General features: G+C 38.1%; 1 protein-coding gene across 4 annotated transcripts in view; it reads left to right on the top strand.

The window, feature by feature from the left end:
- Positions 1-13,021, top strand: part of CNTN1 (contactin 1) — a 368,487-nt gene extending 355,466 nt beyond the window's left edge. For all 4 annotated transcript variants that reach the window (XM_086713642.1, XM_086713644.1, XM_086713643.1 and 1 more), the window contains one exon: positions 10,727-13,021. In XM_086713642.1, coding sequence (XP_086569768.1) covers positions 10,727-10,803 — 77 coding nt within the window. In that variant the 3' untranslated portion in view covers positions 10,804-13,021. The remainder of the gene's footprint in view (positions 1-10,726) is intronic.
- Positions 13,022-19,721: the final 6,700 nt, after the last annotated feature.

Below are 19,721 nucleotides of genomic sequence, written 5' to 3'. Positions count from 1 at the left end.
GCCATGAGACATTATCTTCATTTTATAGCTGAAGAAACTGAGGCATAAGAAGATTAAGACACACACTAAAGATTACCTAGCCAGTAAAAGGCAGAGGCAGGATTTGGACTTTGCCTTCTTTGCCTCTCCCCAGAGGTCTTATTCTTATCTGCCACTTGCTACTACTATTGCCAGTACAGCTTTACAGCTCCTACCAGGACACTGATCTCCTTACTGATCCTCATGTTTGCCTCTTGATTCTGTGAAAACCTACACAGCTGAAGACCAAGCACAAACCTGTAGTCTGACATGTAGTCAGACTGGGTGCAGCAAAGAAACAAGCCAGAGCAGTTGTGGAACACCACTCAAGTGAGATGGAGAAGCTTCTTACGTAAGACTTGAGTCCCTGCTGAAGAATTCAGAGCAGGGTGTAAGGGAGTTAACAATCAGTTCTGGACCTGCTGTTTCCCAAGTAAGGATAGGAGAAGCAGAAATTAACTAGGGTTGGGGGGCCATCATGAGTAGAGGGCGGTTGATCAATTGAGTATTCCCAGTAATAGATGGGAAGTAAAGCAGACCGGGGGCATCATGGGTAACACAGCACTAGCCCCTCAATGAAGGGACCATTATGGAATTTTGTAGCTGTGGCTTGACCTCTGAAGTATCTCCAGTGAAGCTTATAGTTGGCATTATCTGTGTCTTTCACACTAACCTGAATAATGACATGTGGCTTTGTTCTTTTTCCATCTAATCTGATTTCCACTCTCAGTCCCAGACAGATTTCTACTCTTTGACTTAAGTTTGCTGCTATCCCAACAAATGTTCTGTTAACTTGACAAATTTCAATAGCAAACACCCACTGATACGTACCTAATACAGTGAATGTATATTAAACATGCCTCTAGGTTGTGGGGAATCAACCATCTTATCTAAAATCTTTCTTCCCTAAGTCCAGGGCCAATTATAAGACTGAAAGAATCTGAAGTAATGTTCTAACAAGACAAATCAGAGGATTCCACAACCAAGTGGTAAAATAGATAGATGGCTTTTTAAAATGATTTTATTTTTAAGTAATCTGTACTCCCAATGTGGGGTTCAAACTCACCACCCAAGATCAAGAGTCACATGCTCTACTGACTGAGCCAGCCAGGTACCACAATAAATGCCTTTTTGTTGTGTTTTTTTTTCAATATCCTCTCTCTGATGGAGAAAAAAACCCGGTATTTCCTGAAGAAAAGCATTTACAGGAATGGATAACCCCTTTCCTTGCCCCAGGTCCCTAAAAGTTAGAGAGATTATGGAATAGAAAGAATATAAAATGTAAGGAAATACCAACGGTTCCACTACAGATCACAGTGGTTTCCTTTGTCTTCTTTATTAAGCCCCCTTTCCTACCCTTTTGCTTTCTCTCCCAACTTGTACCCTTAATCAGAAAACGTTAAGGGCTTCTAGCTGTTAAAATTATTTATATTATAACATTACAGATCAAGTATTCACTATGTGCAGCACTTGGTATTAGTCAACACAGCTGAAAATACAGTTTGGGTTTATTCCTTTTCCTGAAGTGTTTACAATTTAGAAATATGAACAGTGTGAACACAAAGAGTGACACCACAAGAATGAACTTCTCTGTCCCATGGCATCATGCACGATAGCTAAGCAGTAGCAATTTGGATTGGACTATAATGTCCAAATTGAAGCACCAAAAAAGAGATTTGTGGGATGCCTGGGTGCCTCAGTCAGTTAAGCATCCGACTCTTGATTTTGGCTCAGGTCATGATCTCACAGTTAATGAGTTCAAGCCCCCCATCAGGCTCTACACTGACAGTGTGGAGCCTGCTAGGGATTCTCTCTCTCCCTCTCTGCCCCTCCCCTGTTCTCACTCTCTCAAAATAAATAAATAAATGGAAAAAAAAAAACAAGAAAGTAGATCTGTATTAAAAACTGATTAGAATGGTTCTCTGCTTATCATAAAACTTGCAAAGATGGTTAAGCACTGCTTAACTTTTAATTAGAATTTCCCTTCTCAACATAAAATTCCCTCCATTAGGAATCCTTTCTGAAAGAAATAATAGATCAGTGAAGGTTAGGTAAAAAGAAAAATCAAGAAAATCCAGTAGGAAAAATATAGTACTCTAAATTGGCTTTGGTTTTGTTCTGATAGGGAAAAATGATTCACATGTTCATGTTTGACATGCAGTAAATATGTGAAAGCAAAATATGTGTTTACTACTTACCATATAATTATGACATTGTGCTTGATAGCATTATTTTGATATACATTTTGTTAGATATAAAACCAATATATATTGAAAACCCTTGAAGAATAAGGGGAGCCCACATTTAAAATGCCCTTTAAATAGTAATTCAGTCAGGTCTCTAATTTGTGCTTGGAATGTGGAAGAGAATTGAAGATGAAGACCACAATTACATAAGCTTGAGCCATTAGAGAAATTAAATATAACACACATAAACATGAAGAGTTTATTTAAAATAAATCAAATATCCTGATGTTGAAGCCACAAATTATGAAATTGTATTTGGTTTTCATACTAACACCAAAACTTCAAGCTGGCATCCACAATTGCCTAAACTTCTTTCTGCAGCCAAAGTTTGTATGAGCCAACCCACCATTTAGGCAAGTACATGAATGTGGACCCGTCACCGATGTAATTTGTGGTTAAAGGACGCAGCAGTACAGAGAGACCCTGCACTCATTGTCAGACAAAAGTCTTCAGAACAGATCATTTAACTTAGGTCAGACTTTGAAAACTAATGTTTTTCTGTGTGATTGAGGTTTACTATTGGTCACCTTGTCAGAATAAAATAACATGTGGACTGTGGCATAATTTTTAAAATATCTATGTAGAAAAATAGAATGAAAAAATACTACGTGAATCCAAAGACTCTTTGAAACAACTTAGGTGCTCTGCTTTCTCATATGTCTCATATAATTTTCCTTCTGTGCCTTTTTAAGTGTGGAGGATAGCGTCCTTATGCATTTCTAGAACTGATCCTTTTCCAAAGCTATCTGTAGAAAGTGGCAGAAAATGGAATACGGCCTTTGGGGCCTGACCAATCTGAGATGGAAACCTGGCTCTGCCAGTCTACTGGCAATTGGCTTTGAGCAAGTCATTTTACCTGACACTGAGTTACCTAATCTATAAAAGCAGGACGGTAAGACCTACCATCACAGGCTGTTGTGTTAACGTCATAATATATACAACTGGCCAGCGTAGTGTCTGTCTTATGGCTGTAGATCAGGAAGTAGTAGCATTCATAGTTTGCTATTAGTGTTATCATCACTATTGATAATGTTATGCAGCATCAGCATTAATGGACTATAAACAGCCACTTATATTGCCCTTCTTGTTTGCCCACACTTTTGACCCTCACCGTCCTGCTTATTTTTTTTTTATCTGTGTCAAATGATACTTCTCTTAAGTTTTCCATGCAGTACTCAATGCTACTAACAGGGTACTAGTGAAATACATGTTTCTAGATAGACACAATCATCTTCCATCCTGTGGAGAATGGGAATGTGCTTCTAATGACTAGAGAGTCAAGATAAATGCCCTGACTCTTCCTAATACAAGAGGAATATTCCACAGAGAGGGCTGTTTGGGGTCACTGTTAGTATGGTAGCTAATAATGTTTTAAGGTTTCAGAATAACTTCTAAAACTTGTGTCTATAACTTGACACACATCTATTATATTTATGAGCTGTTGACTGTAGTTTTTAGCTCAGCATTCATCCCAGCAGTGTGTTCAGTGAAGATACTGCCTAATAGGTGTGGAGAGTGGAAAAGAAGAGTGTGCCTTCTTGATCCCCTTTGTTAGCCTTTTCTCAAGAATTCCAACGTGGGCAATACCTGCACCCATAAACTGGACCACAGGAGGAACCCTTCTAGATGTAATGATTAGCTCAAGATGTAATTCAAGTCCAGAGTACATGACATCATTTTTACTTTTAATTCATAACATAGTATCTCAAAGCAATTTTTCCTTACATAAAAATTTGAATAGGTTATTTACTATTATCAAGTATACAGAGAAATGAATAGGAAGATGGCGGCATAGGAGGACGCTGGGCTCACTGCGTCCTGCTGATCACTTAGATTGCACCCACACCTGCCTAAATAACCCAGAAAACCACCAGAAGACTAGCAGAACGGATTCTCTGGAGCCAAGCATAGGTGACAGGCCCACAGAAGAGGGTAGGAAGGGCAGAGAGGCAGTGCACGCTACACGGACTGGCGGGAGAGAGCCCGGGCAGAGGGGCAGCCCACCGGCAAAGCAGAACCCCTGAGTCTGGCTTGCAAAAGTGGAGGGGACAGATGGAGTGTGTTCGGACAGCAAGCGGGACTTAACATCTGGAAGGTTATAAGCTAACAGTTCTGCTCGGAGAGAAGGAGGGCTGGAGGACAATGGGAGGAGAGTTGTTGAGCCCAGGACGTCAGAACTCAGCTTGGTGGGGAACAAAGGGGCTCGCCAGCGCCATCTCCCTCGCCCATCCCCCAGCCAAAATCCCAAAGGGAACCAGTTCCTGTCAGGGAACTTGCTTGCACTGTGCAAACACCCAACATTGTGCTTCTGAGGATCCATCCCTCTGGTGGCGGGTCTGACTCCCTCCAGGTGCTGCAGGGCCCCTCCCAAAGCAGATCTCTGAAGGAAAAGCGAGCTGAGCCTGCCCCTCCCGCTCCTGTGCACCTTGCCAATCCACCCCAGCTAATATGCCAAATTCCCAGCACCACAAGCCTGGCAGTGTGCAAGTAGCCCAGACGGGCCACGCCACCCCACAGTGAATCCCGCCCCTAGGAGAGGGGAAGAGAAGGCACACACCAGTCTGACTGTGGCCCCAGCGGTGGGCTGGGGGCAGACATCAGGACTGACTGCAGGCCCCGCTCACCAACGCAAGTTATTCAAGACAGCACAGGGCAAGTGCCCCGCAGTCCCGCACCACTCCAGGGACTATCCAAAATGAAGAAATGGAAGAATTCCCCTCAAAAGAATCTCCAGGAAATAACGACAGCTAACGAACTGATCAAAAAGGATTTAACAATATAACAAAGTGAATTTAGAATAATAGTCATAAAATTAATCACTGGGCTTGAAAACAGTATAGAGGACAGCAGAGAATCTCTTGCTACAGAGATCAAGGGACTAAGGAACAGCCAGGAGGAGCTAAAAAATGCTATAAATGAGCTGCAAAATAAAATGGAGACAACCACAGCTCGGATTGAAGAGGCAGAGGAGAGAATAGGTGAACTACAAGATAAAATTATGGAAAAAGAGGAAGCTGAGAAAAAGAGAGATAAAAAAAATCCAGGAGTATGAGGGGAAAATTAGAGAACTAAGTGATGCACTAAAGAGAAATAATCTACGCATAATTGGTATTCCAGAGGAAGAAGAGAGAGGGAAAGGTGCTGAAGGTGTACTTGAAGAAATAATAGCTAAGAACTTCCCTGATCTGGGGAAGGAAAAAGGAATTGATATCCAAGAGACACAGAGAACTCCCTTCAGACATAACTTGAATCGATCTTCTTCATGACATATAATGGTGAACTGGCAAAATACAAGGATAAAGAGAAAATTCTGAAAGCAGCTAGGGATAAACATGTTCTAACATATAAAGGGAGACTGATAAGACTTGTGACGGATCTCTCTACTGAAACTTGGCAGGCCAGAAAGGAATGGCAGGACATCTTCCATGTGATGAACGGAAGAACTATGCAGCCGAGAATCCTTTATCCAGCAAATCTGTCATTTAGAATAGAAGGAGAGATAAAGGTCTTCCCAAAAAAACAAAAACTGAAGGAATTCATCACCACTAAACCAGCTCTACAAGAGATCCTAAGGGGGATCCTGTGAAACAAAGTACCAGAGACATCACTACAAGCATGAAACCTACAGACATCACAATGACTCTAAACTCATATCTTTCTATAATAACACTGAACGTAAATGGACTAAATGTACCAACGAAAAGACATAGGGTATCAGAATGGATAAAAAAACAAGACCCATCTATTTGTCATCTACCAGAGACTCATTTTAGACCTGAGGACACCTTCAGATTGAAAGTGAGGGGATGGAGAATTATTTATCATGCTACTGGAAGTCAAAAAAGAGCTGGAGTAGCCATACTTATATCAGACAAACTAGACTTTAAATTAAAGACTGTAACAAGAGATGAAGAAGGGCATTATATAATAATTACAGGGTCTATCCATCAGGAAGAGCTAACAATTATAAATGTCTATGCACCGAATACGGGAGCCCCCAAATATATAAAACAATGACTCACAAACATAAGCAACCTTATTGATAAGAATGTGGTAATTGCAGGGGACTTTAACACCCCACTTACAGAAATGGATAGATCATCTAGACACACGGTCAATAAAGAAACAAGGGCCCTGAATGAGACATTGGATCAGATGGACTTGACAGATATATTTAAAACTCTGCATCCCAAAGCAACAGAATATACTTTCTTCTCGAGTGCACATGGAACCTTCTCCAAGATAGATCACATTCTGGGTCACAAAACAACCCTTCATAAGTATACAAGAACTGAGATCATACCATGCATACTTTCAGACCACAATGCTATGAAGCTTGAAATCAACCACAGGAAAAAGCATGGAGGTTAAAGAACACCCTACTAAAGAATGAATGGGTCAACCAGGCAATTAGAGAAGAAATTAACAAATATATGGAAACAAACGAAAATGAAAATACAACAATCCAAATGCTTTGGGATGCAGCGAAGGCAGTCTTGAGAGGAAAATACATTGCAATCCAGACCTATCTCAAGAAACAAGAAAAATTCCAAATACAAAATCTAACAGAACACCTAAAGGAAATAGAAGGAGAACAGCAAAGACACCCTAAACCCAGCAGAAGAAGAGCAGTAATAAAGATCAGAGCAGAAATAAACAATATAGAATCTAAAAAAACTGTAGAGCAGATCAAGGAAACCAAAAGTTGTTTTTTTGAAAAAATAAACAAAATGGATAAACCTCTAGCCAGGCTTCTCAAAAAGAAAAGGGAGATGACCCAAATAGATAAAATCATGAATGAAAATGGAATTATTACAATCCCTCAGAAATACAAGCAAATATCAGGGAATACTATGAAAAACTATATGCCAACAAACTGGACAACCTGGAAGAAATGGACAAATTCCTAAACACCCACACACCGACAAAACTCAATCAGGAGGAAATAGAAAGCTTGAACAGACCCATAACCAGCAAAGAAATTGAATCAGTCATCAAAAATCTCCCAACAAATAAGAGTCCAGGACCAGATGGCTTCCCAGGGGAGTTCTACTAGACATTTAAAGCAGAGATAATACCTATCCTTCTCAAGCTATTCCAACAAATAGAAAGGGAAGGAAAACTTCCAGACTCATTCTATGAAGCCAGTATTACTTTGATTCCTAAACCAGACAGAGACCCAGTAAAAAAAAGAGAACTACAGGCCAATATCCCTGATGAATATGGATGCAAAAATTCTCAATAAGATACCAGCAAATCGAATTCAACAGCATATAAAAAGAATTATTCACCATGATCAAGCGGGATTCATTCCTGGGATGCAGGGCTGGTTCAACATTCTTAAATCAATCAACGTGATACATCACATTAATAATAGAAAAGATAAGAACCATATGATCCTGTCAATGCAGAAAAATTATTTGACAAAATTCAGCATCCTTTCTTAATAAAAACCCTTGAGAAAGTCGGGATAGAAGGAACATACTTAAAGATCATAAAAGCCATTTATGAAAAGCCCACAGCTAACATCATCCTCAATGGGGAAAAACTGAGAGCTTTCTCCCTGAGATCAGGAACACAACAGGGATGTCCACTCTCACTAATGTTGTTTAACATAGTGTTGTAAGTTCTAGCATCAGCAATCAGACAACAAAAGGAAATCAAAGGCATCAAAATTGGCAAAGATGAAGTCAAGCTTTCACTTTTTGCAGATGACATGATATTATACATGGAAAATCCGATAGACTCCACCAAAAGTCTGCTGGAACTGATACGTGAATTCAGCAAAGTTGCAGGATACAAAATCAATATACAGAAATCAGTTGCATTCTTATACACTAACAATGAAGCAACAGAAAGACAAATAAAGAAACTGATCCCATTCACAATTGCACCAAGAAGCATAAAATACTTAGGAATAAACCTGACCAAAGATGTAAAAGATCTGTATGCTGAAAACTGTAGAAAGCTTATGAAGGTAATTGAAGAAGATTTAAAGAAATGGAAAGACATTCCCTGCTCATGGATTGGAAGAATAAATATTGTCAAAATGTCAATACTACCCAAAGCTATCTACACATTCAATGCAATCCCAATCAAAATTGCACCAGCATTCTTCTCGAAGCTACAACAGTCAATCCTAAAATTCATATGGAACCACAAAAGGCCCCGAATAGCCAAAGTAATTTTGAAGAAGACCAAAGCAGGAGGCATCAAATTCCCAGACTTTAGCCTCTACTACAAAGCTGTCATCATCAAGACAGCATGGTATTGGCACAAAAACAGACACATAGACCAATGGAATAGAATAGAAACCCCAGAACTAGACCCACAAAAGTATGGCGAACTCATCTTTGACAAAGCAGGAAAGAACATCCAATGGAAAAAAGACAGTCTCTTTAACAAATGGTGCTGGGAAAACTGGACAGCAACATGCAGAAGGTTGAAACTAGACCACTTTCTCACACCATTCACAAAAATAAACTCAAAATGGATAAAGGACCTGAATGTGAGACAGGAAACCATCAAAACCCTAGAGGAGAAAGCAGGAAAAGACCTCTCTGACCTCAGCCGTGGCAATTTCTTACTTGACACATCCCCAAAGGCAAGGGAATTAAAAGCAAAAATGAGCTATTGGGACCTCATGAAGATAAAATGTTTCTGCACAGCAAAGGAACCAATCAACAAAACTAAAAGGCAACCAATGGAATGGGAAAAGATATTTGCAAATGACATATCGGACAAAGAGCTAGTATCCAAAATCTATGAAGAGCTCACCAAACTCCACACCCGAAAAACAAATAACCCAGTGAAGAAATGGGAAGAAAACATGAATAGACACTTCTCTAAAGAAGACATCCAGATGGCCAACAGGCACATGAAAAGATGCTCAACGTCACTCCTCATCAGGGAAATACAAGTCAAAACCACACTCAGTGATCACCTCACACCAGTCCGAGTGGCCAAAATGAACAAATCAGGAGACTATAGATGCTGGAGAGGATGTGGAGAAACAGGAACCCTCTTGCACTGTTGGTGGGAATGCAAACTGGTGCAGCCGCTCTGGAAAACAGTGTGGAAGTTCCTCAAAAAATTAAAAATAGACCTACCACTATCACCCAGCAGTAGCACTGCTAGGAATTTACCCAAGGGATACAGGAGTACTGATGCATAGGGTCACTTGTACCCCAATGTTTATAGCAGCACTCTCAACAATAGCCAAATTATGGAAAGAGCCTAAATGGCCATCAACTGATGGATAAAGAAATTGTGGTTTATATACACAATGGAGTACTACGTGGCAATGAGAAAGAATGAAATATGGCCCTTTGTAGCAACGTGGATGGAACTGGAGAGTGTCATGTTAAGTGAAATAAGCCATACAGAGAAAGACAGATACCATATGTGTTCCCTTTTATGTGGATCCTGAGAAACTTAACAGGAACCCATGGGGGAGGGAAAGGAAAAAAAAAAGAGGTTAGAGTGAGAGAGAGACAAAGCATAAGAGACTCTTAAAAACTGAGAACAAACTGAGGGCTGATGGGGGGTGGGAGGGAGGGGAAGGGTGGGTGATGGGTATTGAGGAGGGCACCTGTTGGGATGAGCACCTATTTTATATATATATTATATATACATATATATTATATACATTATATATAATATATATATTAAATATATATTATATACATTATATATTATTTATTTATATATTTATATATAAAAATATATTTATATATATTATATTATATATATATTACTCAAATCATTTGTGTCTGAGCACCTAAATGCCTTAAAACTATTGGGATATGAAATTATGCAAAATTTATCTAGTATACCCATGATGTTTTTATACCAAGTAACATTATTAGTATTTTTAGTACATCTTTTTATCTTATTTTTTAACACCTTCAGTGTTTTTTCATTTGTTTGCTTATTTCCATATGCTTTTTCACTTATCACCTTCTGGTAGGAATTTGGGACAGCTAGATTATAGGGAAAACCTAAGCATTTGTGATCTTATCATAAATGATTTATATGAACATGTTGTAGAGAGTCACGTGCTCTCACATACAAAATACTTGATCAAATGTTTTTTTTCTTTATATTACTTAATAACAGAGAATTTTTTTTTCAACGTTTATTTATTTTTGGGATAGAGAGAGACAGAGCATGAACGGGGGAGGGGCAGAGAGAGGGAGACACAGAATGGGAAACAGGCTCCAGGCTCTGAGCCATAAGCCCAGAGCCTGACGCGGGGCTCGAACTCACGGACCGCGAGATCGTGACCTGGCTGAAGTCGGACGCCTAACCGACTGCGCCACCCAGGCGCCCCTAACAGAGAATTTTTTTTAAAGGAACCATTTGATTTTCAAGCCTACATAATCTGGCCTTTCCCAAAAGGGTAAATGAGAAACAGTGCCATTCTCAATGAAATAATATGTACTTTTTTATTTACTTCGCAGGTGTATCCACCCTATCACCAAGCCTTCTAGGCTTACTGCTGCCTGCCCTTGGCATCCTTGTCTACCTGGATTTCTGAGTGTGATGTGACAGCTGCTGCTCCCAGCCCAGCTTAGAGCACACAGAGGACACCTTCATCCCTATGATGAATATAATTCCTTCCATTTTCTGTGGCTCCACCCTAAGCCAAATAAATGATACTTTAACAAACTCTCCAACTGATTTACAACACACATTATGACTGAGGCATTCAGGAACCCCTTCGTCCAAAAGAATAAACTTTTAAATGGGTATAAAATGATTTTTAACTCGTTCCAATATGCCTTATAAACCACTTAACCTGATTCTGTGACAGTTGCATGATTTAATCCAATGGGACAAGTTACAGTGTTCAATTCAATACTATAGGCTGTAGAGTGAAAAGTAAAATCACCATACACAGGTGCTTTAAATTTAATAACAAGTTGTGAAATATAATAGAGGTTGAAATGTTGATTGTATGTGGTAAATGTAAGAGTAAAACAGTCTCTTGTACTATTCTCTGTTTCGGGTCCTGCATATTTTCGAATGGCCCCTATCATTCATGACGTTTTGAGTTTTCTTGAAAAAAAAAATAGAGTATAACTGAACCATTTTGACATAAATTCCATGAGCAACTCACTTTACTGAATGAGTTGAAAGATTCTGAATATTGAAAACCAAATTCTAGAAATTGTTATCAGTATTCTTATTTTGGAAGTAAGTAATTTTCTAAATGCTTGATTTTCAGAATCAGTAATAATTTTACGTTAGATTTTTAGTGGTAAAGTTAACATACCATAGGAAGGTTTTTCTTTACTTTTATATGATATTCTGAAGATATTTTATGCTTTTCTCATCATCAGTTTCAAACCTCAAAAATCACAGCTCTTCTCTAGAGTATCATCATATTGCTGTATTTATTCATACATAGAATAATGAATTTTGAAAAGTAGAATGCTTTCATTTTTTAGTTGAGAGGTGACAGTCGTTACACAGCTAGAAATAAACAACGTTAAGTGAGTATAAGTGTGATCTAATACTATTCTAAGGATCTTTGGTTTTGTGCTCCATTTCTAAGTAAAAGCTTTCTTTATTGAAGGTATCAAGAAATCACCTATAGGTTGGAAAATCTACAATATACCTTATTTTTTTTTAATTTGCTAGTAAACTCATTTCCCACTTCAATGCAATACTGAAAACTGGCTAAAAATACCAAATCAATATGTTGCTAATGGTACTTTGAAAGTATGCAAACTGGAAGGCCAGGAGGAGACAAATAATGTGTCCAATGGTGTCTCCCAAGTGTTGGTGCTTTAGGTTTTCATAAGTTGTAAAAAGGAAGATGCACATTTCTTCATTCTCCATGGTATGCAAGGAAATGTGTTTGAGTGTGGATGTGAGAGAAATGGAATAATAAAGGATTAGCTGGCTCATGAAATAGTGCAATGTCTGATGATTCAGGAGGTATAATCCTATTTTATTAGCACAACCTTGCTAGCTAATTAGAGATAGAGTTTATCTTTTTAGAAAGGATACCTTATAGGTTCATAAAAAAATATTTACAGGCAGCAAAATAGAACTATTACTACTTTACCCCCTTTTCTTTAATTTGTATAATTTTTGTACTATATATCTATGTGTAAATGTTTAGAGCTTTCATTATGAAAATATCAATAAATATGTCATTAGTTTACATTCAACTCTTTGTTATAAAATTAAACTTTTTAATAATAAGTGAAATGGATGATTTCCCAGTGGAAGTATGTCAACAGTCTTAAAAGCATTACCAGATTTCATAAAATACATAATTATTTGAAAAAGAAACAAAATCTCTTCATACTTTAGGGAAACGAATACTGTGTAAGCCTTCTGTACAAATGTTTGTGTTTTCATTGTTACACTTTGGGGTTTTCCTTTTGCAATGTGACCCATGTTGGGCATTTTTATATAATCGACAACAACTAAATCTTTTGCCAAATGCATGCTCGCCTTTTATTTCTAATGTATTGCAATAAAGAGCAAAACTGGTTAGATTTTGCATGAAATGGTTCTGAAAGGTAAGAAGAAAACAGACTTTGGAGGTTGTTTCATTTTAAATTTGTGACAGAGATAAGGTAGATTAAAATCTCTCAAACACTGATAACTCAAGCTTTTCATTTCCTCATACAGTTGTACAAATTTGACTGGGACCATCAGTTTTAAACTGTTGTCAAACTAACTAATGTATCATCTGCTTAAGACGCAAGATTCTTAATTAAACTTTATATAGATATAGACATATCTGTTGTTTCTTTGTATTTCAGGAAAGGTGATAGTAGTTTTATTTGATACTGATAAATATTGAATTGATTTTTTTAGTTATTTTTTATCATTTTTTCAATGGAGTAGTATAGGACTGTGCTTTGTCCTTTTTATGAATGAAAACAAATTATAAAGAAATAAATGTCTTACTGTTACCCAAAAAATAGCAACTGTCCTTTCAATTTACCTAAAGTTTAAAACTCATTTTTAGAAGGTTTTCTTTCTTTTTTTTTTAAGTTTATTTTTTTATTTTGAGAGAAAGTGTGCGGGGGAGGGGCAGAGAGAGAGAGAGAATGTCAAGCAGGCCTGTGCTATTAGCACAGAGCCTGATGCGGGGCTCAAACCCATGAACCATGAGATCATGACCTGAGCCGAAATCAAGAGTTGGATATTTAACTGACTGAGCCACCCAGGTACCCCTAGAAGGTTTCGTTGTAAATTCAACTGCATGGAATAAATATTGTTAAGTAACAGTTAAATGTTTGAAAGGTTCTACAAAAAATATACACACAAATGTAAAGACACACACAAACACATACACACACACGAGCTTGCACGTACACACACAGGCATTATTACATTGAAATAAGATCATCTAGTAAAAACTTCAATTTTGTGGATTGCCATGAATCTAATGCTAGACACTAAAGCAAACTGCTAAAAGCTAAAAAAAGAAAAAAAAGGCTATTCAACCCTGAATGAACTGAAATTCTAATAGAGGAATTTGCATAAAAGCATGTCTCTAAAGACAGGAGTCTGGTACAGGTAAAGTTTCTCTGAATCCTGATTTAGACTAAGCCCAAAGTTCTGAATCCCAGGGCTCCCTGTGTTCTGCCTGACAATCTTCTGTGTTCGGATTGTGATTTCTCATTGGCATTCCGACCTCCCTTCCTGTTTCATGAAACTTGCTTCCACACTGGGTCCTGGTTTCCCTTTCGGACCCCTGCCTCTGTTTCTTGACCCTAAGTATTAGATTACTTCCCTTCTAATATTTTGCTTTTGGTATTTGACCTTGGATTGACCCTAGCTCTAATTCCCCAGACTTTGGGAGATGAAAGCTTTTTTCCATGAGAATGTTTCCCATGTTAGTGGTTCTCAAACCTGGTTGCCCCTTAGGATCAGCTGGAGAATTTGAAAAAAATAAAATAGTCTCTGGGCCCCAGTCCAGACTTACCAAATCAGAATTTGGAAAGTGAGGGATACAAAGCTGTATCTTTTTAGGTTGTTCAAGAGTGTCTTCATAGGGAGCCAGATTTGAGAATCAAAGATTTTTATGATTACTACAAACTAGATTAACTGATATTTTCGACTGTATATGTAATTTAAGTATCTCTTAAGGAAAAAATCCATTTTCTTGGCTTGTCTAAAATGCTAAAATACTGATGACCTTTCTTACATTTTAGTTACATATCTTAAGTGTCAAAATGCTTGTCTAATCAAAATATCCCAACTTGTTTGTTTCTAAAATCCAAGCAGCAGACACAAATGTACTTCAGAAGATTTTTTTCTCTAAAGGAATGTGGATTTCTTTTACCCTTTTCTTACTTTCTTTTTTTTTTATGTGACTTAGTAACTTAATTAAACTTTAATACTTAATTTCCTGAGTCTATAATCTTCTGAAGGTTGTTAATAAAAAGATTGATGAAAGGTGTCCGCTCCTTAACTTGAACTTTTTTTTTCCAGAATAGAAACACAGTGGTTTTGGATGAGTTGACTTTAAAATTAGTTGATGGGAGGCCAGGATTAGGTTTCTAACATTTCTATAATAACTTAAAAACAGGTTTCACTTTTTAGTTTCTAGTAATAAATTTGATAGTTGGGGTAATATATAACAGTGCATATGATGCTATTACTAATTTGGCTGTAAAATTCAATCAAGCTCAGCCTAAGGCAAATTGTGAGGTGAAGGAACTTGGTCTTCGCCTATCATATGTCCTCAGGCCACTTTGCTTTGGTTGAAAATAGTGCTGAGTACCTCATTAGTTCGGTTATATTAGTTTCCTAGGGCTATCATAACAAATGACCGCGAACTGAATGGCATCAAACAATAGAAATCTATTTTCTCACAGTTCTGGAAGCTATAACTCTGAAATCAAGGTGCCAGCAAGGTTAGTTCTGAGGGAGAATCTGTTCCGTGACTCTCTCCTAGTTTCTTGTGGTTGTGGGCAATCCTTGGCATTCTGTGGCTTCCAGCTGTATCCCTCCATCTCTGCTTCCATTTTCAACTGACATTCTCCTTGTGGGTCTTTGCATCCAGATTTCTCTCTTCTTATAAAGATGCCAACCATTGGATTAGGGCCCATCCTAATCCAGTATGGCCTTGATGACCTCTTCAAAGTCCCTATTTCCAAATAAGATCAGAGTCACAGATTCCAGGTGGATAGAAATCTTAGGAGAACATTCAACCCCGTGTTCTTCCCCTTTCCTCATTTTATTTATTTATTTATTTTTAATTTTTTTTTTCAACGTTTATTTATTTTTGGGACAGAGAGAGACAGAGCATGAACGGGGGAGGGGCAGAGAGAGAGGGAGACACAGAATCGGAAACAGGCTCCAGGCTCTGAGCCATCAGCCCAGAGCCTGACGCGGGGCTCGAACTCACGGACCGCGAGATAGTGACCTGGCTGAAGTCGGACGCTTAACCGACTGCGCCACCCAGGCGCCCCCCCTTTCCTCATTTTAAAACGTGCATATGCTCCACTCACACTAATGAAGATGTGATTGAAACACTGCTGTAAGCATGCTTTCAGAAAACATTTATGTTGATAACATACAACAATGTAGATGAATATCAAATGCATTGTGTTCAGTGAAAAGAAGCCAGATTCAAAAGGCTCCGTGATTCCATTTATATGACATTCTGGAAAAAGTGAAACTCTGGAGGCAGGGAACAGGTCAATAGTGACCAGGCATTAAGGATAGAGAGAGAGTCTGACTAGGAACAGCATGAGTAACCCTTAAAGATGATGGAACTAATAGCAGTGACCCAAATCTAGCCATTTGTCAAAACTCAGAGAACCGTACAGCAAATGAGTAGGTTTTACTGTGTGGACATTTTTTAAACTGGGCATTGGATCATGGGTGTTGGATAGACCTGCAATCATATTCTAACTCGATCTGTTATTACTTGTGAGGCCTTGGACAAGCAATGCAGCATTTTGAGGACAAATTTCCTCCTCCATAAAATGAGGACAACACTCCTCAGGATTCTTTCAAGTGTAAGTGATAGACACTCAACTCAAACTGAAGGGGGAAAAAAGGAATTTATTGGCTCAGATAATGGGATCTACAAGATGGACTTGATATAAGGCCATAAATGTTCCCAGGGAACACTCTCTCTCCATTGTTGATTCTGCTTCTGTCTGTGCATAGGCTTCATTCTCAGGCAGTCTAATCTCCTTGTGGCAGGAATTATAGGTGCTGATAGTTTACGTCCTCCAGGTCAGTGGTCCAAAAGGCATAGAGACTCTTTCTGACGCATACCAAATCTCATTAACGACTCAGATTATCCCCAGGAGTTTGGTGTATTTTATTCAGCCATCTTGGGTCTCCTGTCTATCCTCTGGATAACTAGAAGGTGGCAAATACACTCTGATAAAACTGGAGGACCAGGACCACATGCAGTCACAAAGGACTATCAAATGCTACTAGCAGGAGAGCGTTGGACTGGCAAAAAGCATTCTCCACTCCACTTTTTCCTGGAGTTCTATACAATTTATACAAATTTAAGAAGATGATAGAGTTATAAATCCCAAACCAATCTTAAGTCTCCCTTCCTACCATTACTTTTCAATAGATAAGTGCAGTTTTGCATTTAGGGCTCCTAAAACTCCTACTTCAGGGGATGGCACAGCTCTCTGTTGATACTTAGCGCAGAGCTTAGCATCCACAGTCAACCCAAAGTTGGTTCCTCCTTGATCAGGTAGAGCTGACTTAGCTAACTGAAAGCATATCAGAACGTAAAAGAAGAGGAGAAAAAGCCTGTCATCACTGAAATCTTCCTTTTACTACACTTTAAATGTACACCCTTCCCAGTGATGAGTGAAGGGACACCATTGTCAAGCAGTCTCACCTGCACTTTTTTTCATTATTTCTAAGAAAGAGTGATGTGTGTATCTAGGGGTGGTACAAATTTCCAAGGGATTTCAGAACTTAATTGGACAAGTTTATCTACTAGGCAATTAATTCCAATTAATCAATGGGAAGGGGCATGCCATAATAAAGTATTAAAGACTCACACAGCCTTTTAAGTGAACCATATTAGTGATTTATTGCCATAATAGTGTTGCAGAAATACAACCACAACACTTCAGTGGCAGATGGCAATAAATATTAATTGCTCACACATCTGGGTCAGCAGTGGGTCAGGTATGGGGCTTTGCTAATATGAACTGGGCTTTCTCATGTGCCTGAGAGCCAGCTATCAGCTGTTACACACTGTCAGTGGGCCCTTTAGGACAACTTGGCTCTGCCCTACTTTTCCCTCATCCTTCAGTAGTCTGGCATGAGGGTGACTAGTCAGCAAGAGGACAGTAGGAAAAATCCAGGGGAGGAAGGGTGGTGGCCTGAAATCCTCTTGTGGTGGAGAAAAATGAAGAAAGTGAACAGACTTTAAGGGTATTTAATAGACCAAATTAAGAGAACTCATGATTTGACTGGGTATGGTGAATAGACCAAATGAAAACAAGCATCATTTGCTGGTTTTAAGTCTAGCTATTTTTCTTAGAAATTAACCAAAGCTTTCAAATGGCTTCACAAATGGTTTTGAGTGATTTTAGATATTTGTACTGTTTTTCATAACAACAGCATTTATACTGTGCTTAAATTGTTCATACCTATGACTAGAAAGAGTCATAAAATATCTCGAGGAGGGCAGCCAAATGCATGACAGTCTGTTGAAGGTGAAAGTCTGAGATATCTTCATAAGACTACAATGATTTGCTAAAGGAAACAGAAATACATCAGATTGTTCAAAAGTTTCTCTAGTTTTTTGTGGTTTATAAATGAGGAGACTTCAGACCCCTTTTGAGAACATGGTAATATAGATTTTTTTTGATAAGATAAATTAACATTCCCCTCCTCACTTAATCCGCTGTGCTCAAAAATACTGACCAATTTAACTGCTTATAAGTTTGCCATTTCCAGAGTCAAATACTGGGAAGACAACTGCTCGTACCAAGTGAGCTGAGAGTTGCCAGAAGGACCATCTGTCAGACAGATTTTAGATTTTTATATTATTATCTATCTTGGCCTTGTGTCCCTTAAACTTGAGGAAAGCACAGCTGAAACCAAATAAATCAACAAAAAATCACAGGCAATCCAGGTTGACTATAATATTATTATTAAAATGTTACCTAAATATTTTCCAACATAAAATTAATTATAAATTTCTTGTCCTTATAACTTATACCAAAGCAAGCTTAAAAATTAGACAAAGCTACAAACCTAGCACTGTTGAAATTAATCATTGATTTCATGTGATCATGGATGCTGTTTTGCCAAAATTAATTTGCTGCTTGCAGCCCTGTACCAGATGACTGAACTCTCCTATCGTTTCCCAATCCTAATTACTATGAAACCTTTTGGTAAATGGTGCTGACATCTGGGCATCACTTAGTGCACACTCATCATTTACCATTAAGTGCATGTCTGTTTGTTTCTTCTTAGCCAGAGACAAGAAAATAGGGCTATTTGGCACCAATGCAATTGCACATACAAACTCCAGGACTAAAATGGTAGGAAATATGAAGCTCTTCAGTGATCACTCAGAAGATCAGAATGTGCTTACATTATTTTTTAAAGACATCATCCAAAGATAATCATCAAATGATCAAAAATTTTAAATTGTCCTTGAGAATTCTCAGAATATGTAAGATGCAGGTTCTTTGAACAGACTCGGATTGAGAAATAGTGGATTAAGAGTGGAGAGGCAAGGGGCACCTGGGTGGCTCTGTCAGTTGAGTGTCTGACTTTTGATCTCAGGTCTTGATCTCAGGGTCATGAGTTCAAGCCCTGCATTGTGCTCTGCACTGGGGATGAAACCTACAAAAAAAAAAAAAAAAAAAGTCTTGAGAGAGTTAAACACAAATATTATGCTATACACTACATGTTTTTACACCCTAATTTAAAATAATTTGAGAAGTTAACAGCTTTGAAGAAATGTAAAAACCATCCTTTTTGGCTGGAGTTAAGAGGTTGGTTAGGAAATGGTCATACTTAAAGCATTTGTAGCGATAGGAAGTCTTTGAAAGGTAGTAGAAGGCACTAGGTAACAGTCCAAACTCCGTCATACAGAAGAAATAATAAAATGATTAAAACAGATTTAATGAAGCATGTAAAGCACAACTTGAATACTTCAAAATTCTGTTTGTGACATTCATAAATATTATATAGGTAGTTATATTCTATTCAATTCAGCTATACTACTGTGGAATTAAAGTCCTAAGGACAGGAAAGAGGCATATTTCTAATATAAACAGTTTCACTTTCCAGAGAGATTGTTTACACTGCTAACTGAGGCAAACCTGCTCTCAAAAAAGATTTACTGATTGGCATTTTTAGCATATGAGACACTATTGATCCTGCATATACATGACTTTCTCTGATTTCAGTGGAAATGCCTATTTTTTCTTTAAACAATTCTATTATGGAATGTATATTTTAGAAATGGTTAAT

This window comes from Puma concolor, chromosome B4 (assembly GCF_028749965.1).
Source record: "Puma concolor isolate L17-30 chromosome B4, mPumCon1.1.hap2, whole genome shotgun sequence".
Lineage (NCBI taxonomy): Eukaryota > Metazoa > Chordata > Mammalia > Carnivora > Felidae > Puma > Puma concolor.
This window is presented reverse-complemented; position numbering and strand designations above follow the sequence as displayed.